Source organism: Corvus hawaiiensis, chromosome 1 (assembly GCF_020740725.1).
Source record: "Corvus hawaiiensis isolate bCorHaw1 chromosome 1, bCorHaw1.pri.cur, whole genome shotgun sequence".
In the NCBI taxonomy this organism is placed as follows: Eukaryota; Metazoa; Chordata; class Aves; order Passeriformes; family Corvidae; genus Corvus; species Corvus hawaiiensis.
Window position 1 is genome coordinate 13749349 of NC_063213.1, and position 27906 is coordinate 13777254.

At 38.3% G+C, this 27906-nt stretch overlaps 1 protein-coding gene across 23 annotated transcripts in view; it reads left to right on the forward strand.

Annotated features, from left to right (window-relative positions):
• Window positions 1-27906, forward strand: part of PARD3 (par-3 family cell polarity regulator) — a 450644-nt gene that overhangs the window by 244500 nt on the left and 178238 nt on the right. For 18 of the 23 annotated variants that reach the window (XM_048292146.1, XM_048292221.1, XM_048292304.1 and 15 more), the window contains 3 exons: window positions 9446-9585; window positions 11079-11207; window positions 15060-15098. In XM_048292146.1, coding sequence (XP_048148103.1) covers window positions 9446-9585; window positions 11079-11207; window positions 15060-15098 — 308 coding nt within the window. The remainder of the gene's footprint in view (window positions 1-9445; window positions 9586-11078; window positions 11208-15059; window positions 15099-27906) is intronic. The other 5 variants (XM_048290976.1, XM_048291220.1, XM_048292452.1 and 2 more) reach the window with 1 other exon arrangement.

Sequence of the window (27906 nt, forward strand, 5' to 3'; positions counted from 1 at the left end):
GATGTGAGAAAATTTGGTATTTTTGTGTAGTTAATGTGTAGATGCTTTTAAGGTAGTTTGAGGTATAATAAATTGACATTTAGATGCCAGTATTATTAGCTCTTGGGAAATGTTTTTTTTTCAAGGGTTATACATGCTGTAAGCTTTATGGTATTCAAGTGAGCAAGTTTAAGGTTAGATATAATTTGGTCTCTAGCAGCAAGAATAGTATTTACATTACACAGCAAAAAGTTTACCCATATGAGAGTATTCTCCATGAACTCGGCGTACATTCCTGTTAAGATACTATGTGCTTAACATTAATAGTACTTATTAATTAATCAATCATTATTGAAAGGCATTGAAACAGTGCATTGAATGGTAGAGATTTTACAGTTTCACAGGTACCAGGCTACTTGTCACATTATCATTATGCCTTCCTTTTTATGAACTTCACATGAACCACCAGATTGCTTCTTTCTGGTTGCTGAATTTTAAGCTCTACAAACTTGGATGACATAAGGTTGAGTTGACAGTTTGCTTCTGTTGTTGATGCTCCTTCAAGAATTTCTCTAGGCCATCAGCTTAGATCAGCCTGCTTGGAAAAACTTGTTGTTATTGGTTGAGTAAGGAATCAGTGTGCTTATAAATATGCTCTCAGTCACTATGGTGATTTTACCTGGGGTTTTTTGTGTCTGTGGAAGTCTTTAGAAATATTACTTGGACAGTGCATAAAAGAATTCTCAGCCAGAAGTGGAAATAAATATTTCATACCATTTAAAAGCACCAACAAATGAATATATAATATGGGATCATAATATTTTTGTGTGAAACAAGTGTGGTGTTATAGCCCCTCATAAGATGCCAGAATATAATTTTGGTGTACTATGGGTTTTTGACTGTGATATGATGTTGTATTTTGGTCATCTTGCACTGGATACTGTTTTAGAAATACTCCCCCCAAGGCTATAATGTAATTTATCCTTGCTGGCACCAATACCTTAGGTGGGTTTGGAGTAAAGGAGATGCATGCAACCTGTTGATGAAAAGTGATGTCTAAGATACTTTAACATCTAGTTAATACCAGAGAAGTTTGATGGCTCTTACAATAGTAAAAGCTTTGAAATATATATGGTGAAATGGCACCCAGCTCAGATTAGACATAGTAGAAATAGAAACTGTGTTTTATGCATGGTAAAATTAAAGAAAAATGTGCATAAGAAAAGATACCTTTTAATCATTCCTGTCTTTTGATTGTTAATACCCACTGTGGAACGAGGCATGCCCCTCCCATTTTGGCTCTCATTTGATCACTCTGAGAACATAAGTATGGAGCAACAAATGCAGCAATACACTTAAGGATGCCCTGAGTATTTTGTTGTAAATATGAGTTCAATAGGGATGTCAATTGTTTTTGATGTTGTAATAATACAGGATTTATAGATATGAAACACATGTTCTTATCTGTAGTTGACAGGCAGCAGTTATTTCACCAATTAGCATCATTACTTTAAAAACTCATTGTGGGGTGCATTAAGGCATACAAGCATGCAAGGTGTCCTTGAAATTCAGTTTTGATTTAACTGTGCATTCTTATTATAGATGTAGTATATGACAATTGACTCTTTTTCAATACAGACAGACCTTGTTTATTACAGCTGTTTCTATATATTCCATAAGCTCTATTATATAGGATGACATTATAGAATAACCCTATAGTATGTGCTTCTGTAATTATGATTTCTTAATATTTATTGCTGATTTGGCATTTTAAAATAACCTGAACTTTCATAGGATTTAGCTGTTTAATAAAGTCAGAAGAGAAGGTCAGTCATATGTTTCAGTCAATGTGGAATGTTTGTTGGCTTTTCTAAATGAAAATGGATATCTGTTTATCTTGCCTTAAAGGTCAAGGCCTGAACTTCTAGCATATAGATGTAGGGGTTATTGCTGATATTCTAATGCCATTAAGGCTGTATAGCAGTCTAACTTAATAGCTCACACAAATTAAGATAGTGCAAGACATGACAGTGAACCTATGTTTATATACATTTTGGTGTAAACTGGTGCACAGTAAGTGTAAATAAATAAAAAATAGTTCTTTTCAGCTTATGAATAAAGAAAATAAGACACTGATATAACACCCAGAGTGTTAGGACAAATTTGACCTCGTATACACCAGGATACTCCCAGAGTGTTCCTTCTTTGGCTGCAAGTGTTTGAGCCAATGCAATTGAGAGAAATTTAGTCCAACACTTATAACTAACCAATTATACCGCAAGTGACTCTAAGGCTCAGTCTTTGAGCACTTAGTAACTCACAGCATTTAGCCTGATACTCACTAAAGCATTCAAAAGACTGCTTTTCCATTGGGCATTATGCTACTCAGATTTCATATCTGCTGCTTTTGATACTGCTTTACTAAGACAAGCCTGAAGTACTCAGTCTGTAAATTAGCTTCATCTTACTTGACTGCCCTTAAGTATAATGCTCATTGCATCATTCTATCTATAACTACATATCATTCTATCTATAACTACATATTTGTATGGCTAAATTAAATATAAAATTCTTGAAGTAAAATGACAGCACTGAGCTCACATTTCTTAAGTTGGTCTGAGTTCCACCAAATATTTTGGTAATTTTTTGTCTGAAGTATTCAGTGCATCAGGACTTCAGTCCCCATCTCCCCACTTCCAGAGGGCGATTTAGGTACTGACCATGGGAGTTGTGATCATCTCTTCCTTTTTGGCCTCTCTCTTGCCAAACAAGGAAAAGAAAGGGAAAGAAATGAGTGACAGAACTGTATGATACCTTACAGCAGGAAAGCTGTAGCAGTTACCAAGTCCATCACAGACAGGACATAGCAGCTCTGTTCTAGAAGATGGTGAATCCTGGAACAAAGGAGGCACCTCTGCACAGTGCAGGAGAGAAAAATGTTTAAATTGTAGATGTGAGCAGGATTATGAGACTTTGCTCTTCAGAGTCTCCTGTATTCCTGTTTGGCTTGCTGGCCTTGCTGAGGTTAATAATGCTACATCTTGCATACAGAGCTGATCTGAAATGTTGCAAGTCCCACCAGGGGACTGGGCATTCCATGCTATGGCATGGTGACACTCAGCCCTACTGCACCCAAGTTCCTTTCTGCAAGAAGTCATTACAGACACAAATAAGTTGCTGTTGATAGTTTGGGAGTATGCTAATTTAAAATGGCATCATATTTGCTCTGGAGTAGAGCACATCTATGGACAATTCCTTGCTTTGCTTGGGTTCATATAGCAGAGTGCACAAGACAGGACCCTGAACTTGTCTGTAAGATATCCTGCATCATGTATCTGAAGTGTACAGATTTATATGCATTTTTCATTATACTCTCCTGTTTTCCCCACACAGTTTCTTGAGCCAGACTTTGAACTGACATTTTAAATTTTTGTTTAAAATTTCTTTTGAAGTGATATGTTTTCTTAAAATTCCTGTTCAGGTGCGGAAAGAGTGTTTGTCACTTTTGAAATGAAGCATGTAGATGCCTAAATTACTTCAGTGACTTTGAGAAATGAGATTCAAAAGTGAGGCAAATAATTTTGGGCATTATTAGTCACTGAAGAAGCATAAACTGCATCAAGTTTCATCTTTCCATTTTTTAAAACTACTTCTGATCACCATTAGCAGGCTGTAGCATAAGGGGAAAAGAATGTTTCTATTAGGTTGATCAAAGATCTTCTTGAAAGGTCTGAGCTTTGCTTGGAGAAAAAAACCCACACTTGCTCCAAATCACTCAACTACATAAAAATGGGCATGCAATTAGTCTTGATTGTGCACGTGGCTGCAGAAATTTTGTAGACAGCTGAGCAGTCAGCCTTCTAAGCAGTTATTTGCATGTACAGTAAGCCTGACTGCATGTGTACAAATTGTGAAAATATGGGGCTTAAACTAGGAGCAGTAAAATGGTCTTGGTTAGTTTAGTGATGCTACTTACAATAAGAACATATTTGCTGTTCAAATCTTACATGAGGTTCAGTCCTTAATAAATAAACTGCTTTCCAATGTGGAACACTAGGATAATTAGTTCAACAGTCATCCATCTATACCTGGATCTCCAGAAAGAGTCTCCTGTGAAAAAACCAGGAAGCTGAAGTGCTTTTATGAACAGTGTCTGCTCTGACTATTGTTAGAGAACACTTGGCCCTTCTGCTTAGTTTTATTGTAATGTTACCTCTCTCTTTTTTCTCCATCCAAGTATAATCTACTACTTTCATTAAGTGACGATGCCTTATTTTGTAATTTTTGTGATTTTGTGTCACACACTGTTTCTATCTGCAACCAACCTTGCTTATTGTCTTAGGAAGGGGAGAGTAAGTTCTTTGTCTTTCATGAAGAATCTATACTTTCCCTTAACAGTCCTTTATTCTATCTGAGGACTGTTCACCCACGTGAGTTTTCCTTGTTTAGGTTGCTCTGAAATGTTCTCTGCTTTTTCGCATAAGTACTAAAAAATGTGGTGCCCAGTTGTCAGTTTTTAGATGTTTTCTGTTGTTTTAGAAGTGAAGTATTGTGTGGGTTTTTTTTGTTGTTGTTTGTTTATTTGTTTGTTGTTTTTTTAAATTTAGGGAGCTCTGTATTGAACTACCTGAGAACGCATCTGCATTTTCTGAAATTAGATAGGAAGGAAGAGCATGATTTACTTCTAGCACTGCTTACAGTGCTGAAAGGGAAGACAACTGTGAGAGAAATATTACAGCATGTTCACAGTGTAGGTCCTTCAGTTGTTCTTTACTGGTCTATGAACCAGTGTCCTTTTGAGAGGGATGAAAACACTGCAGAGGTGATCCTGGCTTTTTGTATCCTATCCTGGCAGTTATTTCTACCCAGGAGCACATTTTGCTGCTGAGAATTTAGACCTGCAGTTGGTGCTGAGTGAGGAGCGCACAACTTTTTGTACAGAATAGCCTTAGAAAGACAGAAATGTTATGCCAGACATATCCTTTCCACAATCAAGAAGGTAATCCCAGCATTAGTGAGATATTAAACACTTCTTCTCTGGGAGATAAGAGTCTAGTCACCTGTAGTAAAATTTAATAAATTTTTTAACATTCTGCCAGTTTATGATCAGACTGCTTCCAGATGAAATTACAGTGTTCATTTTGAAAACACGTTTAATTAGATTATAGGAATGGATTTCGTTGCCCCCTTGCCTTAAAGCTAGCAGAACTTTTTCTTCCAAAACAGCAACTGAGACATCAAATCTGCCTCTTTTCTGTTTGTAAAAAATAGATATTTTACCATTGTAACTTCCCTTTTTATTCATTTAAAACTACTTTGTCTTCAGCTCAGAACTGGCTGAGCTCTTGAGGGTAAGGAGACCTTAGAAGGAGTGTTCAGCATCACATTCAAGAAAAAAAGGGAATTCTAACTTGTCGAGAGAGCTGCTGATTTATCAAAGCAGCCTAAGAACTTGAATTAGAGAAGTTAATGGGTAATTTTAAAATGTTATTATCACTTGGTATAATTTGATCATTGTCAGAGAGATGACAGCTATAGAAGGAAAAACATGTTTTCTACCCTTTCAAAAATTTGCCCTTTTGAAAATCTAAAAGAGATTAAGGTGAACGTAGCTTAAAAAACCTAAACATTGCCAAGTAAGGCTCCTAGATTTGTGCAGGATGACTCTCATGTTTTCAAAAACATGGACATTTCTTCTGTTTTCTATTAATTGTGGTTCTGCCTGTATGTGTGTCCAGTCTCTCCTGTATTACTGGCATAAATCAGAGGAGCCTACAATATGTTTGCACAGTTCACTCATTATTATAATGCTGTTTTACACCCTGAGAACTGAAAACATTTTATCAGCAGGAAGATATTAAGATCTTATATGTATTTCTATCAACAGGAGAATGGAAATGAATGGAGTGAACTAAATCAGTTATGTGTATAAAAAAGAAAAAAAATTTAAATCAATTCAGTCACAGAAGTCATATTTATTTTTGTTCCTCGGTTGGATGTATTCATTTATTTCCCAGTCCTGTGAACATCTAATTTCTATATAATAAGCACAGTAGTTCATGAAGCTGTATCATCCAGCTAAGAGCAGCTATGGGGCATGAAGAGCACACTGAAGCAGAGAAACTGTAAAAGGAAAATTATACCCAAAAGCTGCCTCATGCAAAGCTGCACAGAGCAGCACAGTAGAACACAGCCCAGTCGAGTCCCCTTCTTACCACAGAAACAAGTAATTAGAATTTTCTTCTGCTAATGTCTGGGCTCAGTGTGGATTTGTGGCATTCTGCAGGCTTGGGTAAAGACTTTCTGGAGATTTGACAGCAGAAAATGCCACAGTCCAAATTTATATCCTGTGTGCATTTGTAATGTGAACATTTCAACTTCTGTTTTTTCCATGGGGGTTTGAAGTGCTGTGTGTGAACCAGCCATCTGTAATGATGCTGTAATCAGGCAATGGGGGATTAAGCTTATTAATAATGAAATATTGTCCTGGGAGTGCACTTATGTTCTGATATTACTTTAGAAATTTTAGCAGACAAAACCTGTACTCAAAGAGCAGTATTTAACACAGATCCTTATAATAAGAAAAAGATAAATTCCATAAAAAGCTGAGATGTGACTTAAAAAAACCTTATTCAGATAATCTTCACGTATTGCAGGGAATTAAAGAGCTCTATGAGTATTTGAAGCATCATTAAAATTGGGAGGTCTCCTAAGTAAAATATGGATGTTACGAGATCTAGTATTTTTTTTTTTATCTCTATGTAACAGCACAGATAAATTTTATATTTGCCTGAAAGTGGATGAAGACTTTCAAATTCACATGTCAACTATCTTGAACGCTGCAGAATGAAGGGAAGTTGTCTCAAATAATTAGCCTAGAGGAATTGATCCAAATTTCCTGAACAATAAGATCTACATGCCCTTACGGTGTATACAGGAGTACTTAGTTATGTTCAAGATGAAGATTTTAAAAGCTTGTGTCACACCCAGTCCTGTCACCTGTGTCAGTTTACTTCTCAACATGATTTCTGTCTTGATAATAAAATATATTGCACTGAATTTTATTCAAAAGCAATTGCGCAGATTTCAGAAATCTGTATGTAGGCTACTGGTGACTATATTGGACTCCTGCTTTCTTTTCATGTGTGAATATTAATCTGCTCATTAGCAATTAAACATAGGGAACAAATTAATTAATTAATTGAAATTAATTAACATTGTAGTGAGTTGACCTTGGATGGACACGAGGTGCCCACCAAGCAGCTGTATCACTCACCATCCTCAGCTGGACAAGGAAGGGGAAACACAACTAAAAGCTTGTGGGTTCAGACAAGGCCAGGGAGAGATCACTCACCAATTACTGTCATGGGAAAAACCAACCTGACTTGGGGAAATTAATTTAATTTATTGCCAATCTAACCAGAGTAGGGTAATGAGAAATAAAAGCAAATCTTAAAACATGTTCCCCTCACCCCTCTCTTCCTCCTGGACTCATCTTTACTCAATGAATTCTCTACCTCCTCCTCCTCCCAGCAGTGCATGGGGATGGGGAATGGGAGCTGCAGTCAGTTCATCACGTTGTCTCTGCTACTCCCTTCTCCTCAGGGGGAGGACTCCTCACAGTCTCGTGCTGCTCCAGAGTGGGGTCCTCCCTATGGGAGACAGTCTTTCACTGGCATCTCCAACATGGATCCTACTCACAGGCTCCAGGTCTTCAAGAACTGTTCCAGTGTGGATTTGTTCCATGGGGTCAGTCCTTCAGGAATGGGCTGCTCCAGCGTCAGGCCCCCCACAGGGTCACAGATCCTGTCAGCAAACCTGCTCCAGTGTGGGCTCCTCTTCATGGGGCCACAGCTCCCTGCCAGGAGCCTTCTCCACTTCAGGCTTCCCACAGGGCACAGCCTCCTTTGGGCATCTCCCTGCTCTGGTGTGGGATTCTCCACAGGCAGCAGGTGGATCTCTGCTCCGCCGTGGATCTACATGGACTGCAGGGAGACAGCTGCCTCTCCATCATCTTCTCTATGGGCTGCAGGGAAATCTCTGCTCTAGCACCTGGAGCACCTCCTCCCCCTTCTTCTGCGTTGTCCTTGGGATCTGCAGAGCTCTCTTTCTCACTCGTCTCCCTGGCTGCTGTTGCACAGTTGGTTTTTTTCCCTTCTTAAATACATTAACACCTCAAATGGTTCAGTAGTTGTGTGTCTTTCACACGGTTTGTGTTAACCTTCCCAGGGCTCATAACTGGGGACTGTTTCATAGAAGTTTGGTTTCTGTCCCCATGACATTTCAGAAATGGGCGTGTTGTGCAGCTTTTGGGGACCTGCCTGATATTGCTGAGTCCTAACTGCAGGTTGCCATTGTAGGTCAGCTTAAATGTAGGTTGGGCCTGTGTATGCCTAGTAAGGGAACTTGAACTGAAGACTTGCCTTGACAACCTCTGAGATGTTTCAAATGCAAGTTGTAGGTTCTGGCACTGTTGGGGTGCTCTTCACTGGATGGCCAGCTGTTTTCATGCTGCATTAAGTGTCCTGAATGGACTTGATGTGTAATGTTGAGGGAAGGAGTGGCAGGTTTCAATGTAGAATTTCAGGGGTTGTTGGTAAAATTGGATAGATTGCATTGAAGAGAAGATCACAAATGAGCTTTCTGTGTAATAGGGAAGGCTTCTGTTTGTCCTCAGCTTGTGAATCCTGGAACTGGTGTTATACTTAATTTCTCTGAAATACAAACGGGTTTCATTTGCTGCCTTGACTGGACTCTCTCTCTCTGGATTTCTCCAGGTCATTTTAAATACCTCTGTTTTTCTTCAGTCTGTCTTAGCCAAGTGCAGTCAGTCACCTGGATGTACAGCAAGACCTCAGAAGTGGCAGCCTGGGTTTTGCTCCCTGCCTGCATGACAGACAGTGGGGTGGAACCCAGCAAGAGCTGGGGTGAAGCCCTGGGGCAGAGGAGCTGTTGATTGAAAAGTTCATTGAGAGCAGAAGAAATGAGACCACTGAGCTCCTGTACCATCACCTGCCAGTGTCCACAAGTGAGCTCACAAAGCCCCGTGGCCAGCAGCATCGGCTGACTGTTGCTGTTGAAAGAGCTGCAAAAGAGAAAGAAAGGATCATTGATGAGATCCAGATTGACAAGGGGGAAGACAGTGATAGGATATCAGATATGCTTTGTTCTGATTCCTTGTCACTCAGCTCATCTGAAATAGAAAGTCAGAAATATGGCAATGACTTGGAAATCATCAGAACAGCAAGTTGCAGGGAGGGCCTGCTGAGCCACCTGTGCTCAGACTCAGTGCTTCAGCTACAGCTTTCTTGTAGATCTTTTGTTTTCTTTTTTTGTGATGAAGTAATTGCATCTTATATGTATTTTCGTGGATTGTATCAGAGAGGTATACATACATTCTGCTTGGTAAAAATAATACGTGATATAAAATGTGCATTTTAACTAGTAATGTACATTCTTTATGCAGGTACAGAAGGCTTGGGATTTAGCATTACTTCAAGAGATGTCCCAATTGGTGGCTCTGCTCCAATTTATGTGAAAAACATCCTTCCGAGAGGTGCAGCTATTCAAGATGGGAGATTAAAAGCTGGAGACCGATTAATTGAGGTGAGGAAATGTTACATGTTTCTTGTCTGTGTTTTGGCATGAGCCCACATACTTTTTCACTTCCAGAGGCTTATAGTATTTAATATTATAGGAGAATTTTTCCCTCTTTTTGCCTTTTTTGGCTTTTTTTTTTTGTTAGGTAAGAGATCTTGTTGCTGGGCATTTTCAGTACATAACTTTGAAAAGCTGGACCCAGACATACTATAAAACATAAGTTTACTTGTCCTTATGTGAATATAGTGTCATAGTCTAGCATTGCTGTTTATTAATAAATTGAAGCAAAGTGATTCTAGTAAGTAGAATTAAATCAGCATGGAGTGACAGATCAGAAATTATTGAGGATGTTGCCAAGGATGGAAGACAATATCCTGAAAAGGTTTAGTGAATTAACTGAAAGGGACATAAGAGGAGGAAGTTGTACAGAGAATCAAGGCCACTTCCCTCCTGAAGGAAGGATGTCCTCAAGGGAACTAAATTTCTCTTAGATAGGTGCACCGCAGAGATCTTTCTGCAAATCTAGCTGAGTGATATAAGATGTTACCACCCACAGCTCTTCATTACTGTCCCTAAGCCAAATGACACCGGAGGTACAGCTGAGTCTGTAACTGCCTCTCAGTGCTCTAACTTCACTTTACTGCAAAATTGGCCAAGTCAGCTTGAATTGCTGCTGGAGGATAGCCCCCTATAATTACTGTAATTCAAGGTAACCCAGATGACTCGGGTAGAAGAGGACTCAGAAGCATTTAAGACGACAGCTTTGGCATCTCAGCTGTGTGAGCTGTGCTCTCTCATGAGGGGAAGGAAAAAGATGGTTTGCTGACTTCTGAGGACCATGCTCCCTTGCTTAACACTGTAGTTGATTTGCCTTCATTTCCAAAATGTTTCTGAGCAGGCAAGACTGAGATTATTTGATCTTTCTCTGGCTTCTCCCTTACTGAAGTTAGCTCATACAGTGGGAAATCCTGCATTTATTCCATTCCTGCCTTTCCTGATCAGTGGCATGTGGAGGCCAAGGGGTTGGACCGCTGAACAGAGGCAAGATAAAGAGTAGCAACCCCAAAGTTATATGGGGAAAAAATCACTTTCTACTTTTGTCACAATTTATTGTGCTAGATATATTTGGAAGGTATGTACAACACCAAGACACATGGAAACAGGACCAGTTTGGGATCATACTTTGATTTTGCCAAAAGATATTTATGCAGAAGTTCTGGTAAATGGGATTGGATGTCTTTAGAGTATACTGGACTATACTGTTGCTGCTGAAAAGGAGGGAAGTAGACTTTCTGGCTTGTTATTTGTATTTGTATGGGAAGGATGACCATTTAATTAGTTCTATTAAGTGAAAGCTGTAATGTGAGCTAATAAGCAGATTGCTCCAGTGAGGGTTTTCTGATACTGTCCTATGTGATTCACGTGACTTTTCGCTATAAGTGTCTGCTGGTTTCCCTGTTTTGGAGTCTTACTGATTTCTACCATTTCCTTTGTTACAGGTAAATGGAGTTGATCTAACGGGGAAAACTCAAGAAGAAGTTGTGTCCTTGCTGCGAAGTACCAAGATGGGAGGGACCGTTGCCCTTTTGATTTTTCGACAGGAAGAAACATTCCATCCAAGGGAACTGGTGCGTAAAATAGAGAGCAGCTAAGAGATTTAGATGAGTATGAGCAAATGATTTGATCTTGTCACCTGCTAGTAAACATGCATGGCCAGCACTGAATATAAGAAAAAGGAAAAAAGCTATTTTGCTTTATTTAGAACATTTTACATGCATGTTTTCTATTTTCTTCACGATCTGCTATTGAAATTAAATATTTGTTGATAATGTATAAGTGAGAGCTTTATTTTGAGTGAAAATGTTTATTATAGAAGAAGCTATTGCATAGACTTTATTTGGATGCATGCAGATAAGTAGATTATTTCATATCTTTCTAAGGTCAAATCTATGTTTGAAAGCCTGCCATTTGTCCCACTACCTGCTCACTAATATGTTCTCGAACATATAATATTATGCCAGAATAGGATATGTAAATACCTTTCTATCAAAAAAGTGGAAGATATAAGAAGTAGTAGCCTTTTTTGAATATAAATGCAATCTCTGTGGAATGGAAACCCTGCAGTTATTAATTTAGCAGGGCAATTCGGAAGATGTTTCTAAGGAATTTACATTAAATAGGAATAAAATGATGTTTCATACTGTACCTGCTCCACTTGCATAGTGTATATTGATATTTCTCTGATAATTATTCAAGATAATTTCTGTTATGAAAAGGTAGACTCTGAATGGTAGCAGTCTTACTTTGTTCTGTACTCAAACTGCTGAAGTTATTTATTATTTGTATTATTGTAGCTGTATACAACTCTAAAATAACTTATTTGGCTGCATTATTGTGAGAAGATAGACAAATATAAGTATGATGAATTAATACCTTCATTTTTCTATTGGATTTGTGTTATTTTGAATGCAAAGAAAATGAATTTTTGTTTGGCCATTTCAAGATATTAATCGTTAGCTTTTACTTTTCAAAACTACCATTAAACATAGGAAGTCAAAGTGACAGGGAAGGTTGCAAATGAACCAACTTTTACCTTAACATTCTTGGAACATGCCTTCAAGTGACTGAAGTGAAAGCTGTCATAAAGTGAAGAGAAATAAAAATTTGAAATCCTATTACAGCCTACCTTATCACTGTAACAGTGAAAGCAATCTGTTTATAAGATCCTGTGGTATAATTTTCATGGTACTACTATCTTTCGTAAAGATGAATGAAAATGCTTTTTGAGATTTCTAAATAAACTTAGAAGTAAGAAAATGTCTTAATTTTGTGTATATTATTTCTATGGTAAAATGAGGAAGTTTTAATGCATAATTTGACATGAGATTTTGTTTAAATAATTGTAACAAAGATAATGGTGTAAGTAATGCAGAGATTTCTTAGCAATACATTATCTAGTTTTAAAATAACAGCAAGTCAGCCCCCTTGAAGGAGTTCAATCTCAGCAGCCTCCTTGCTGTGGCTCAGGCAATACTCTCAACTACTTTGGCAAAGTCCAGCAAAGGGAAGCCAGACCTTGCCATGGCTGTGTCAGGTAGCAGGTGGGCTTTGCACTGTGTAATGAGATCAGATCTGAACTGGTGTGTTTTTCTGCAGCTCCAGTTGAACAAATGGTATTGTGAGGATCTGACAGTACATGTGTGTGATGATCCTCTGTTGAATAAGGATTTGTTTGTTTGCATTCTGACATGAAGAGCTCTTAGGTATGCACTGCTGACTGCTGTCAATGAGCAGGAGCAGAATTGCTGGGGAAGGTGTTGAACTAAAAGTCATCATAAAGGCTGTTCTTTCTTCTCTGGTAAGAAATAATCCTCAAAAAAAAAAATAAAGCAAGTCTTTTCAACCAGCTCTTCTCATTGATTTTTACTGGTATTTTGAAAAAAACAAAACAAATTAGAAAAACAGTCAAACAAACAAAAAAGCCAAGAAAAAAAGAAAAGAAAGAAAATTAATATTGACATAGAGAGGGGAATGACCTGAAATGATGTCATTTCATCTTTTTCACATGCAGACTTTCATCGGCCACTTAGGAACAATTTGTCTTTGCATCCTTTCCCTATTTCTCTCATATTTTCTACATGTTTGTGCTTTAAATATTAACTGAATGAGATGTGTCTCAGAAACCATATATATAAAATCATGTTATTTTATGTTATCTATCTTATTTAGGGTAGGACTTGCTGTTGCTTACTGAGAACACTCAATATGAAAACCATTTTATGTTTGCCAACATTTGTACACATAGTAATCCCAATAAAACAGGTGTTTAGATTTTATGTTTTCTATTTTGGGTTATGGCTTATTGAATGACTTGTGAAAAAAATTAAACCTCATTGGGTTTCAAGTAAAATGAAGATTATAAACTTCAGAAAAGTTAAGGGTTTTAATGTTGCTGTTATTATCTGGAAGGGGCTTATGAAAATGTGTAATTGTAGCTAAAACTCAGGGGATTGTTAAGCTGAGCCTGTTTAGGTTGGTATGGGATCTCTGAAGCTTGTGTGGATGAGGTCAGGTATGTGTTTGTGATGATCCAGTGCAGCAGATCATGATAAAAGCGAGTGAAATGTGGAAGCAGGGAATCAAATCAAGTTGGCAGAAGTCAACTTTTCTAATTAGTGAGATCTGGAAGGATGATTATTTTTCTCCAGAATATCAGGCATTTTATTTCTTCTACAGTTACCTAATGTCAGATAGGTAATGTATTAGGGCTTGTCCACACTGATGTGAGGTACAGACATATTATCTCTTAAAACCCTTCACTTTTTGCAAAAGGGCCAAGATTACTCTGGTTAAGTAGAGCTCCTGTAGCACTGTGGTTACCTCACATAACTTGTGAAGCATTTGCTTAGAGCTGCTACTGACTATGTGAATCCTCTGAAGGATTGACTTAGGTTATTTAGCTTTTGAGCTATATTCTCAGTATCAGCAGATACTGGCTGGCAGCATTAGTCTCCAGTACCCCAAAAATTAATATGCTCATTGGTACATGTTCCTGGTAGTTGTCTTCATTATTTTTTCCTTTCTGGTTGTTAGCTTCAAGTTGAAGCTTACTGGATGTTTGCATTACTGCTTTGCCACTACATTTTTGTGCTTTACCATTTGAATGTCCTACAAAACAGCCTAAACCAAAAATGTCTAGTAAACCTTAGCATTTCATTATGGCCCAGCTGAGTGGAAAGAAATAGCTGGTTAGCCCAAAAGCGGTCAGCCAGCCAGCACCAAGGTGTCTCCTGAGTTCTCAAATGGATTTTAATATAAGTGGATGTGGGCTTGGAAGAGCCATAGTTCCTTATGTGTGTTTCCAGAACTGTATGTGGGATGCATTTTCCAATGATGTGTGTTTGCCTTGCGTGCCCCGAGACACAGGTGAGGAATGCAAAGTACAGGAGGGTCCCATCTCTGGTGAACTGAATGCACCCTCCTGTCCTGGGATAAGCAGTGATGCAGTTGTGGCTCATCTACACATGCTCAAAACGGGAATCCCTTTCTAAAATGAGAGTGGATGTTTTAAAAAATAGGTACTCATTTAAAATATTTGGAAGGGTTCATCTGTACTGCTGAGGTCATTCTTTGAAAACTTCAAAGTGGAAGGGAAAAGCCAGGGAAGAACTTTCCTGAATGAAAATGTTCCACCAGCCAAAAAATGGTGCAAGCAGTCGTGGTTCTTCCTTGGCCAGACAGTCACCACCCTCATAGCCAGGTAGAGTCAGGTGCATGTACCATAACGGCACTGGAGTTATTTCTGGTCGCTTCTCATGTAGTGGGTGTTTAGACAAATTTCAGTCAGGGGTGTGACGAACACCCTTCATTTTTTATTACCACTTCACGTCAGAATTAGAGCTTTTTGTTTATCCCCTTGCTGTTAGATAGTATATGTCATATGTAGTTGTGTTCTTATTTATTTTTTTTACTTCCTTTAGAGTGCAGAACAAAGCCAGTCACAAATTCCAAAGGAAACGGTAAGAGCTTTGTCTTTTCCATACTGGAAGACTCCCAAATGTTTTTAAATTGATATGGCACTTATCCATCGAAGTTTTACCAATCCTTCTTTCACCTTATATACTGTAGATGGCTCTCTGTAGCTTTACATTTTAAATGCATTTTTTAATGTAATTTCAAATACTGTTTGAAAATTATATAAAATTCTCTTACTATGTATGTTCAAGTGCTATTTGAAATTACATCTTTTATGTACAGCCAAAGGCCTAAAGTTAGATGATAAGAGTAAACTTTATCTTAGGTTACATATTGAGGCTAATTGTTTAAATCATGGTTATATGATGGAAATCTGAGATACAAACACAGAAATTAGGCAACTGGGATTTAAGTCTTAATTGGATTCTCATAGCAAACCATTGGTAATTTTTTTTTAAGAAACTATATGGAAGTAGTATAAAGGTTAACCTTTTGAGGGCTGCAGCAGGTCTGTATATGATGTGCCAGTGAGGTTCTAGATTGAGGTTGTGTACTGCTAATACACCTCATTTTAGTCACTGGAATATGATTAGTCCAATATACAATATACTAATACATCTAAAAACTTTTTCTAAAATAAAAGGTGTATTTTATGAAATACTGACAGAGAATATAACAACAATATAGTACCTTAAAGATATACTGTATCTTAGTTAAAAACATATTTCAAGAAGCTCCATTCAGTTAGGTACCTATTTAAAAATGAATTAATAAATTATATTATGGAGAAATTGAGAAGATTCTTGTTGGGATTTGAAATAAGTTAGGTTCCTGAAAAACAGAAAGAGCTTGTCTAGATAATTCAGAATGTGTTACCAGCAATAGCAAGATGTTGCCTGGAATAAAAAGAGTCAGGACTAGGTGAAGATATGTAAGAGCCATCTCAGAGAGGTAATCAAGGGTACGTTGGTTGATGCTATTAATTTTTCAGGCCAATGGAACGTAAGTGTAAAAATGGGAATTTGGGTTGAATGTTAGCGGTATTCGCTTCTATCCTTCCAGCTTTTAGTGTCCTTCTATTGAAAGTCCTCTCCTTAAGGGCTCTGCAAAACTGTGGGTGTATCATTGTTTCAGACATGCCTTGCAGTATCTCTTTCGTGCATCTCATTAGAGTATGTATGTTTTTATCTTGATAGTTTCTTACCACGTACTGCTGATACGTAAGGAGATCAAAGATCAAAGCCCAGGATAGTATTTCTACTTGTAACCGAATACCATTGAGAATAATTTGTGGGTGCAGCCTTATAAAAGTGTCCTGGTTTTAGGAGTTGAAATTCCACCCCAAAAGCTCATTAAGATAAGGCAGATTGCCTATAAGGTGTTTATAGAAATCAGTTGCTTATCTGTTGCAAAGTTAATGTTCTGTAGCAAATTCCATGGTGAAAACTTTTCTTTGGTGTTCTTGGAACCAATACCCAGAGTTCATCTAAGGAAAGATCAGAATAAAATAGGTATGTCCCATTTGTTCTCTTTAGACATGGGGTAAAAAAATGCTTGTTAATCAGCAGATTATGCAGGAGGGACAGGGAGCGTATGAGTAGCTAGGGATTTCCGAAAAAACCAGCTAGAAAGCCCTAGCAAGCCTTGAAAATATGGAAGTGAATTGGAAAACATATGAAGACTGAGTAACATATGGTTAGTGAGGGAATGAAGCTAGAAACCTGATCAATACAAAAAGAAATTGCCTAATGTCTTGGGTTTTTCATTCATCATGCATTGGGATTTTTTGTTATTTATTTGAAAGCTGAGAACAACAGTGATTGATAGGAATCTATCTAGTAGGAACACTAGGTCTCTTTATATTTGCCGACTCCAGTATGTGAATTAAAAAATGGACTAAATGTGAAAGGTGTCAGTGGATATTTATAATGCACAATGCTTTTGCACTTATCTTCCTTGTTCCAATCTACTTAGCTCTGGATAAGTGTGATACTCCAGTTTTACAGAACTAATTTTCCTGAGCTGCACGTTAATAGTACAGTCACACATTCTTTATTATTATTTTTGAAAGTATTTTTCATTGCTTTCCTTTATTCTCCTTGGTTCTGCCTCAATACCTGCTTATTTTTCCTCTGTCTACTTTTCAGGTCTTTGAGATTTCTAATCTCGCAATTTCTATTTCTGTGCCTGCTCTGATCTTTGTGCTGTTAGTTGTGAGGTTTTAGTCTTCAAGTGTCAAGGACTTGATAGTAGAAAGCAAAGCAAAAAAAAAAAAACCCAACAAAAGAGTATGATGAAGGCAGTGAAGCTACAGAAATGATAGAGGTGGAATGCAAGTCTGTTTTTCATTTGAAGGCAAATGGTTGTAGGGGTTTTTGTTGTTGTTGTTGTTATGTATTTATGGAGAAATAGAAGAAAAATGCACCTTTGAAATTAAAAAAAAAAAAAAAAAAAAGAAATGAAGAAAAACTCCCTTGAAAGTAGAAGGCCTGAAATAAAATCACAAAATATCAAGCCTAACTTATCAACACATTCTTCACTCAGGGGTTACCTTTATGTAACTGTTACTTTGAAATGGTTTACACTAATATTGTGGCACTTGGATGCAGCAGTTACTCCTCATAGAGGTAAAAAAGAAAACATTGAAAGTAATTTTTTTCTTAACTTGTGGCCTGAAATCCTTGACAGAGTTATTCCTTACAACCCATATAAAAGCATATGAATTCAGTTTTGTTATACACCATCACAGAATAAAGATTCTCAATCTTAAACTTCCATATGAGATGATTTTGTAATTTGATAGGCTCACACAATTTAAGCTTTGCTCTCCTGTTTTACGTAAGAAATGCAAATTGCTGATGCAGCTTCAGCTTCTACCCAGTAACTGTGCCCTGGTGAAAACAAGACTGGTGTTTTTACCTTTTGCTTTGCTTATGAACAGAGCTGGTGCTCTGTTTCCCCATCAAGCAAAGAAATCTCCTGTATCTTGGTTGAAAGGTTGTTTCACCCAGCCACAAGTTTGTGCCATTTGTATAGCTGATGACAGCATGGAACAGAGGCACCTATTTCTAAACAGGGAATTTGGCATGTAGGAGATTGGCCATAATATGAAAACTAGTAATTTATCATTATTACATTTCTGTTTCTAAGCATAATTATCTTAATGCTGTTACAGTGCATTGAAATGAACTGTTAATTATGCTATGTAAAACATCTGCCAATTAATTTTTCCTCATACTCTTTGAAAGTTGATAGTGTTTCAGTAATATTTTGCATTTACAATTGTCATTCACTGTTTGTTTTCTGAATTCAGAACCAGCAAGTTAACTTTCCCGTAAGCATAATGCTAGAAAAATAATAATTATCATATGAGTAAGTATTTTCTAAGGAGTGTTGTCTATTGGTAAGAAGAGATTTAAAGTTAGTATTCAGGATTTCATTTCATGATTGTTGCACTCAGCAGCATGGAAAAGCTTCAGTTTTCTGCTCTCGTTTGTTTTTCTGTCGAATTGCTGTAAGTGAGCAGAATGTTATGAATTTAAGTGAGTGCAGGATTCGTAACAGTGACACAACACGAGTGGTTGGTGTGTTGGAACAATATATAAATGTTTAGCAGCACTGATAGAAATTGCAAATGGAATTGCTTTTTATTTTCTTCTGAACTCAACTGTTTGATACTCCTGTTATTATCTGAATTTAATTTTGATCACTGTGTTTTTTCAGATGCAATTGCTGTTCTTGCCAAATTCTTCTGTGTGTGATTCTGAGTAAATTACCAGCTACCGTTTTTATGCAAGAATTCATTGCCTATAGGAAAGGGGTGACACTGGTCAGAGGCATTTTGCAAGAACTAATGCATAGTAATTTTTGTATACTTTTTGTATGTAACTTTTCATATTGTGAATGTGAGAGGCAATACTAGCAAATGCCTAGAAATACATAATTTGTATTGATTAATGGATAGAAAATTCTTGTGGAAAAAAGCACAGTCGGTGTTGAGTTTTAAGAAGATGGTATGCTGAGTGCATATGTGTTTGTCTTTTGCTCAAAAGTTTGTATTACTTCAAGATACCTAGTCACTGGGGATGTATCCATAGATATTTTTTAAAAGCTGTAATAGGTTCCCACCATTTCCTATTTAGCACTTCTATAGAACTTCAGCTTGGTGATCCAAGTGTCTAAACATTGAGCCAAGATCATAGATGGACTAATGTCAGACTATACCACCAGCAGTGGTGTTGTCAGTAGGTACAGAATGATTTTATTGAAAGAGGATATGTCTGACTGATGATTAAGCTGATGCTGTTATTTCCTCCATGTGCTTAGATGTATTTTTGTACCTTTTTTTTCTAATGGTGTGAGGCACAAGGGTGATTGCAATGTTTTAAAGGCATTTTTAGTGCTATTTTTGAGTGATTTCAGCTAATATTTTTAATGAAGTTGTGACATAAGAAACAGATTGCTGTCCATATGAAAGAAATAGGTAGTGAATGTGTGATTTCTGCAAGGTGCTGTTGTCGTTTCAGTCTTTTACCATAGCAGATACTCTAGTATTGAATAGCATGTTCTGGCACATTAATGACTGGAGATAAGACATTAATTCCTAGTGAATAATTAATACAACAGTTAAGTGACTGTGTTCATGAATGCTTTTTGACCAGTCTGAATTTCCTGTAATGTTCAGTGATAAGCCACATAAACTTCTGCATAATGTGGTGCTTGGAACTGACCCTCAGGCTCAGTTTTGACTGTTACCAGCTGGTGATTTACCTGGGATGTGGTGTGACACATTTAAACTGGCTTTGTGCACCACCATAGGGCAGCTTTGGTCGCTTTCTCAACACTGGAATTGGTAACACTTGCTGAGCAATTCCCAGTTTCATGGAAGAGAACATGTGTCCCTCCACTGTGACAGGCTTGTGTTAGTGCCACCATTGCCGTCATCCAGAAGCCACGCCCATGTGTACAAACTTGTTGATTTGGTGTAAACCTTGTTTTACTGCATCATTGCCTTTAGACTCACGGTGTTGATTCTCCCTTGATATTATATGTAGGGAAAATAGTGAGATGAAATGGTTTGCTGTGGTTGTCTGAAAGTCGGCAGCAAAAGTAGGAGTGAGACACAGATCAGTCTGAGTGCCCCATACTGGCATTACTTCATGGGGAATGCGTTTCTTGCCATGGATTTCTACAAAGGAATAATTTCTCTTTCAACTTGTTTTTCCTGTCTGTCTTTTCCAGACACTACCTCTTTCTTTGGTCTTTCAGGTCTTGTAAATCCTATAGGCCAGTGAGAGAAGTGAGGATTTTTAGGGAGCTCTGTCATTAGTGTGTTGGGCATTTGTACTAGTTTGAAAACAAACCAGTGGGAGGCACCAAGTCAGAATAACAATTTAATGGAAATTAAAGAAAAGGGGAAAAAAGGTAAAAGAAAACACTGTCAAACTGACAGAGTCAAGGTACAACCTGACACCCTGTTAGGCAGGGTGGTGGTAGCAGTCTGGTAGAATGGTGGCTGCAGTCCTCTGAAGCAGTGATCCTGTAGTAAAACAGTCTGCTCTTCCTCAGGAAGTCCAGTGGTGGCTGTGTAGCTTCTGTCCTCTGGAAATCCAGTGGGAAGCTGGTGTTTCTGGTGTTCAGCCTCAGATTATATCCACGATGGGATGCTTGGTTCCTCCCTCTGGGTGGAGCATCTCACAATGGGGTAATGAGTCATGAGGCCAAGTGTTGATTAGGCTCATTAACAGAAGATAGTCCGGAGGGAGTTATCTCTGAGTCAGGCGGCAGGACAATGATGGGCAATTAACAGCAAGATGGTCTGGGGGGAGGAGGCAAGGAAACACTGCCCCACCTGATTTCAACAGCTGATGGGGATGGTAATAGAATACACTGCAACCCAGGACAGCATTGAAGTTTTTCTTGAAGAAGGGATAGTGCAGAGAGCTGTAGTTTTATAGGCTTCTTTGGCAGAGCAGACACCTGCTGTGTACCTAATCCCTTGGTTTTCACTTCTCTAGGATAAGCAAAGTGTAAAGAAACAGGGTTAGCATTACAATCACATGTTTTTGTTTCAGGACATACAGTAAGAATACAGTTTGAGTAGGAACAACAGTTTTGAACAGAGTATGTTGGCCTGAATAAAGGACAGTCATTATGGTACCTGCAACAGACGTTGTGAGAAGATGTGAGATTAAGAACCAACAGAATGTAATTTTAATGGTCTGATCAATTTTTTCAAATGTAGAATCTCATCTGCTTAAACCAGTTTCTGTGACAGCCCAGATCAGACTGTTGGCATTAGGGAGAGTAATGTTAGTACAGACAAGCAATGGATTTCTTATAGAGAGAAATAACAAACATATGGATGTACTTAAACATGGGCTTTTGCAGAGCTTTGATTTCCATACTAAATGAAACTCACATGCTAGAATTTTTGTGCTTTGGAAAAGCATTTAATTTTTTCCTAAATCATATCTTAATCCTTCAAAACCTTTAAACTGAAGATATTTTTGAATGTGGAACATCTTTTCTGATATTAAATTAAATCCTTAAAATGGACACAACAGGAAATGCAAAGGGGCTGTTTTACAGTACTTTAATGAACTAGCATTGCTGCCTATAAATACTAACCAAAGTTAATCTATATATCATACACAAAAAACTTTTCCTTGATAGGATTAAGACTAAAGCAGACCACATTTCCCATAAAATCTCAGAATTCAGATCTACTTTTTGATATTTAGCAGCTGTTGTTTGATTTGGATGAATGCAATCTTTGCCAGATGTGACATATTAACTTTGCTAATATGAATAATGAGTCTCTGTATACATGCAAATATGATTCATTAGTGTTTATCTAACATATGACAGATATTGAAATTCTTAATCTAGGAAGAGCTAGAACAAGAAAGCAAGCATAAGAATTCTTGTTGTTTAGTTGGCTTAAAACCTGTATCATTTTATAACCAGGTAATAGATACTTTAGGTCCTCAAAACCTACAATGCAAGACAACCATGTGATTTAAAAAAAAAAAAAGGTAAAAGGCCTTGTATTTCGGGAGAAAACTGGGTTGGAGTGTGCATGCCACTATTGGATCAGTGGTCAGGCTTTTCTCTGCTGGAGGTCCAGTTTAAAATCTGATTGGGTTGCTCTAGTTATTTTTATCTTTAATGCCTACCTGTGGTGGGATGCACCAGCTCTCAGTTATTGCTCCCAAGGAGGGGTCTCAACTGACTGAGAGGTGTGAGGTGTGTTTCAGGCCACCTACATTGATCTGTTTTCAGTACCTCCAGCAGCAATACATTACATTTTTATAACTACTAAACATCCCCCCCCACCCCCCCAAACAGTTGTTGGCCAAAGAAGCTGCTTTGTTTCCTTAGAGCTGTTTGTTTCACATGCTCTACTTTTGTATATGCAATGGCATAGGGTGAGAGTGAGTCATCCTCCGTTTGTGTATCTCACTTTAGAGGGTGGCCTGATAGGACAGGAGTGTCACCCACCTAACCTGAGGGACAAAACAGTTTGAGTCATCTCTGATGTTAAGAACGTCTTTGCACAACAGCTAAGTGAAATCTCCTCTCTTGCGTATATCCTGCCTCATTCTATTTTTTAAAATAATAAAGACAAATTGTATTGGTTTCCCAGTGTATGGGACTTATGATTTCTTAGTATTATGGATACTTTATGAGAAAGAATTACATAATGGATGCTGTATTAAAATCTTCTAAAGACTGAAAATATCTTGGAAAAGGGTGTTGTGTTAGGTTGGAATTCCCCACTACTGGAGCCCAATTACTAAACCTGGGATTTTGCAATTTCCAGTAGTTTTACAGCCAACACTTGCTAGAGAGCTCTTACATCTACCAAACTCATCTTTTGAGAATTTCAGGTTTTCCATTTGGTTAAATTGTAAAGAGAGAAGATACATTTGTGAGGCAAAAGGTTGATTGATTAACAAAATAGTAGTTAAACAGAGGCTAACGGGGCTGTAATGTTAGAAGGCTGGACACAACAGAACTTGAAGCAGGTGAATTGAACAGTCAATGGGATCATTCAAGTCATTAGGTAGCTGTGCTATAGTTAATTAATAATGTGAATGTCATCACTGTGGTATCTGTATATATATATACACATATAAGGGTGTGTTGTACGTGTACATGCATATACGAGTGCATACAAGACCTCTGTAAAAGTTTTCGTATCTATAACTTGGAAATACAGGTTACCCTTCAAGAGTGGAGATGCAGAGCTTTACAGATTGCTCTGTGAAAGGGAACAGGAGCGCTTTTCTGTGTACATAGTCACAGAGTAATGTGCAGAGAAGTTTCAGTGGCTGAATAACTGCTGAGCAGGCAGCAGGTCTAAGCTTGCAAGAGAATGAACTTCACTGGAGAGAATGCTGCCAGATTTGTAGCTGCAGTGAGTCACTGAGGAAACCTGTCCTAACTTGACTGAAAATTGCTTCCCCTGTTAGGTGGGCGGAGGGTTTTCTTTGCTGTTCAGTTTCTGTTTTCACCCATCTCATGCTGCTTAACTCACCAGCTGAACCCTGATGAGGTCCTGCAAAGGGAAGAAGTCCCGAGCAGTAGCGTGTAAAACATGAACCACCAGCCGGTCGAGAGATGCAATTGTCCCGCTCTGCTCTCCACTGCTGCGGCCTCACCTTGGAAATTGTGTGCAGTTTTGGGCACCACAGGATAAGGAAGCTATGAAGCTATTAGAGAGTGTCCAAAAGAGAGCAACAAGGATGGTGAAAGGCCTTGAGGGGAAGCCATGTGAGGAGCAGCTGAGGTCACTTGGTCTGTTCAGCCTGGGGAAGAGGAGACTGCGGGGAGACCTCGTTGTGGTCTTCAACATCCTCACGAGGGCAAGAGGAAGGGCAGGCACTGATCTTTTCTCTATGGTGATCTGTGACAGGACCCAAGGCCTTAAGTTGTGCTAGTGGAGGTTTAGGTTGGATATTAGGAAAAGATTCTTCCCCCAGAGGGTGGTTGGGCACTGGAATAGGTTCCCCAAGGAAATGGTCACAGCACCAAACCTGACAGAGTTCAAGAAGTGTTTGAACAATGCTCTCAGGCACATGTTGTGACTCTTGGGGTGTCCTGTACAGGGCCAGGAGTTGGACTTGATGATCTTTGAGGGTCCCTTCCAACTCAATGTATTCTATAATTCTGTGATAAAAGGATAAAGAGGAGATGCTGTTACTAGTATGATGAGAAAACTAATGGCACTCTTACTGTCAAAGTCTATTTTAATATTGTTTATAAAATTAAATCTGATTTTATGATCAGATCAGAAATGCTACATAGAAGATTAACTTATGCGGAAGAGAAAAACAATTTCCCCCATTTATCTTACGGCTTTTTTAAATCTCTCTATATATCAAAACACTGCTCTAAGTTTGCTCTAGTCAGGAAGTTTAAATTTACAATGTATTTATGTTGTATTTAAAAAGTGAAAAACTTATCTCAAACGTCGTTTAGCATAAATTGATGCTAAATATGATTTTGAAGCCAAAAAAGTCACCTACATATTTTATCACCAATTGAATTTTTATTACAAATTACATACTTGAGCAGCTTCATTCATCCAACTGAAGTCATTTCAGATGACCTTTTCCTCAGCAGCCTCTGTCTGAACAGAATATTGTTCTGCTGTTAATTGTTTTGGACATAGTGTGTGAAAAATCTTAAGGGAGTTGAATTTTGTTGTTCAGGGTTCACAGTACATAATTTTGCTTGCATGTTTACTTCTGGCCTGTCAAAATACATGAAGGAGTAAATTTCTCCTACAGATCAACTAATCATGAAAATAATGTTGAGGTGTTTGATTGACATAGTGAGGCTGTTAATTTAGAGAGTATCAAGATCAAATGGAAGCTACTGCAATTAGGAAGTGACTGTGTTCTCAGCTGAAATTTTTTAATGCTGCATTTTAGATTTTTGTGCATTTTTATGCTGTCTCATGGACATATTAGGGAATTTCTGTGATTTGTTACATTTAAATACTTAATGTTCAACACCATATCAGTACAAATGTTACTTTTTTGTAATAGGTGTTTTTATATCGATTGGAGAGAGTTGCTGCACATGTAATGTTTCTGTACTCTAAAGGGCTTTGGAAAACAAAGGATTCAGTCATGAAATTTTTGTTGGTTTTTGTTTTGTTTTGTTTTTGTCTTTACAACTTTGGTTCAAAGTATTATGATAGCAGGCTAAAAATCTTCCTGCTCATTTCTCTGTGAATTGCTCCTTTATGACATGCTTAGAGGTTCCTTATCACTATATGGTCCTGTTCCAAGGTTTTTGTGGGGGAAGTTATGTTCAATATATCATACATATTAAGACCTCCTTTGATACCATGGTGTAACAAAAATGTTAAAGTTGATACTTTCATATCCATAGCCCTTGAAAATTAATGGTTCAGTTTATATTGAAAGCCACATTTTTAATGTTTGTTCAATTTTTTATTTTTTTTTTAACTCTATCTTCAAGCATATGATACTGGAAGGTATCACACAGATTCTAAAGGGCAAAAGGCTTCTTATGTCCCTAAAATTCCAGACATAGGTATCGTGGTCAAACAAGTGTCCTTAGGTGGGAAAAACTGTGGAGACCTTATGAAGTCCCTAAAGAAATTTAGCCATAGCCCAGTAATGGTAATTTTCTTCCTTGGGTGAGTTGAGCAATTTTCTCATGCCTTCAGTACTTCTGATCCAGTGCTGAGGCTGCTGTTTCTCATTTTTTCATGAGCATGATCTGCTTGCTCATGTACAGCTGCTAAGGTGTAGTTTGTTCCAAGTTTTGGCCTCACATTTCACTGTGAGGTGTCTGTAGCCTGATATTGGCTTATTTCCTTATTCAAGATTGCAGGAAACAAGCAAGCATAAGCCTCATGTTAAAACCAGTGCTGAGCTGATAATGCAGCTCTTTGGTCTCACTGAAGAGAGGCAGGGTAGAGGCCATTAGCTAAGTCCTTGGGGATGCCTGTGAGATGCTCACTCCAATTGACCCTTTGTCATATAGAAATACACCTGACAGGCTGTACAAGGAAGCAGTTGAGTTCTGTGCCCTGGAAGGGAGATTGCTTTGCCTGAACTTTTGGCAGATTTTTTTGAAGATTAGAAAATATTGGTGGAGGAGGGCAATTGATTCTAAATTTATGTTAACAGTAGTAAAAAAAAAATTTCATAAGCATATCTGCTTTCTTGGCTAAGCCACACATCCTACCTTGGCTTTATCTCTCTTTTGGCTCTCAAGCTTTTATTCCTACTACTATTTATTAAGGAATATGAAAATGATCAGTGTTACAGAAACTATAAGGTAATGTGCATCTGTCTCAGATTGTTTTATTCTGCAGCCACTTGACAAAATGTGGATTCAAACATATGCTGGAGCTAGTGCTTCTGTGAGCCAAGCAGGAAAATTAGGGTTGTAATTTTCCCATAATTTGGGAAACATCTTTTAGAGTATTTTTCAATGGACACAATACACCTTTCCATTCCTCACAGCTAGCACTGATTATGCTGTTTTGTGTGGACAAGAGATGTGTTTGAATAGTGGGATTCATAAGCAAGCCAGCCTAGCTATGGCACTTGGATAAGGGGTGTAAATTTTTTGGTTGTTTTTGTTTTTATTTTTTTTTTAATTGATGAACATTGTGCTTTGTTATAAGCAAAAGGAGTTTAGTGCAAAGGGAAGGGCTGGTGAACACAGTAAGGTTCATGCTTTTAACCAAGTGGGAACAGATAGAGCTCCTGTTTTTCTTCCCTCGGCTATTGTGGCTCTCTCGGCAGTCTGACTGCCTTCCCTTGTGACATTTCACACTGCATTTCTAGGTCAGTGGTGACACAACTAGCATGCTTGTGCCCAAATTGATCATCTCAGTCTGCTGTACTCCACATGGCCTTCACATCTATCTTTGCCATAGGCTGTGTTTGCATTTCCTCAAGTCTTAAGAAACAGGGACAGCTCAGCAGGCGCACATTAACTTCTCATATGCCTTCTCACTCATATGAGTGAACTTGCAAATAAATCACTGATGTGGGAAAAGTTGGTGTAAAATCAGTGTCAGAAACAGAGGTGACATGTTGCTAAGATTATGAAAATTTGGCCAGATTAATTCTTCCAGAGAAGAACTGCCAATGCTGGACATTAATGTGCACCTTCTGCTGTATGTTCTCTTACTCTTTCTCCTTCATGTGGGTGAAAAAAACCCAGCATAGTCAAGTTCACAAGCATCTTTTTGCAGAGAATTGCCTCTAAGGGCATGACTTTTTTCTTTAGTGATTAAGTTATAACCAAAAGTGGTTATAACCACTTTGTTAGATTCGAAAGAGGATCAGAAACAAGTGAAGAGCGGCCACTGTAAGGGATGGGGCTTGTGAACAGCCTGTCTGTCCCTCCTGTTCCTCCCTTTGGCAGAAGTCTCTTGTGCATGAACAGTGCTCCTCAGGGCAAGGCCACTTTCATTCCTGGGTGTTGTGCCCATGATGCTGCCCCATGAATATCACTGCACTGTGGGGTCACTGCAAGGTCCCTGCTCCCAGCCCATTGCCACCCTGAATTGGGCAGGAGGTGAAGTGAGAGGCCAGGCACCTGTGCTTGTATAGCTTTTGGATGCATGGAAAGGTGTCATTGAGCAGCTCCTTGCTGGTGGCTGTGGCAGGCCTGTGACTACAATTCCAGATGCTCAAAAGCTGGGATTGTCCCAGCCAGGCTAAAACTGGGTGTTGAGGACAACAAAGATCCAAAGAAGGACAGAGGTGTAAGGTAAGGTAAGAGGACAGAGGTGACGGGCAGAGCTGGTAAAAACAGGAAAATTGGCACTCAGAGCTGGATTTGATGATA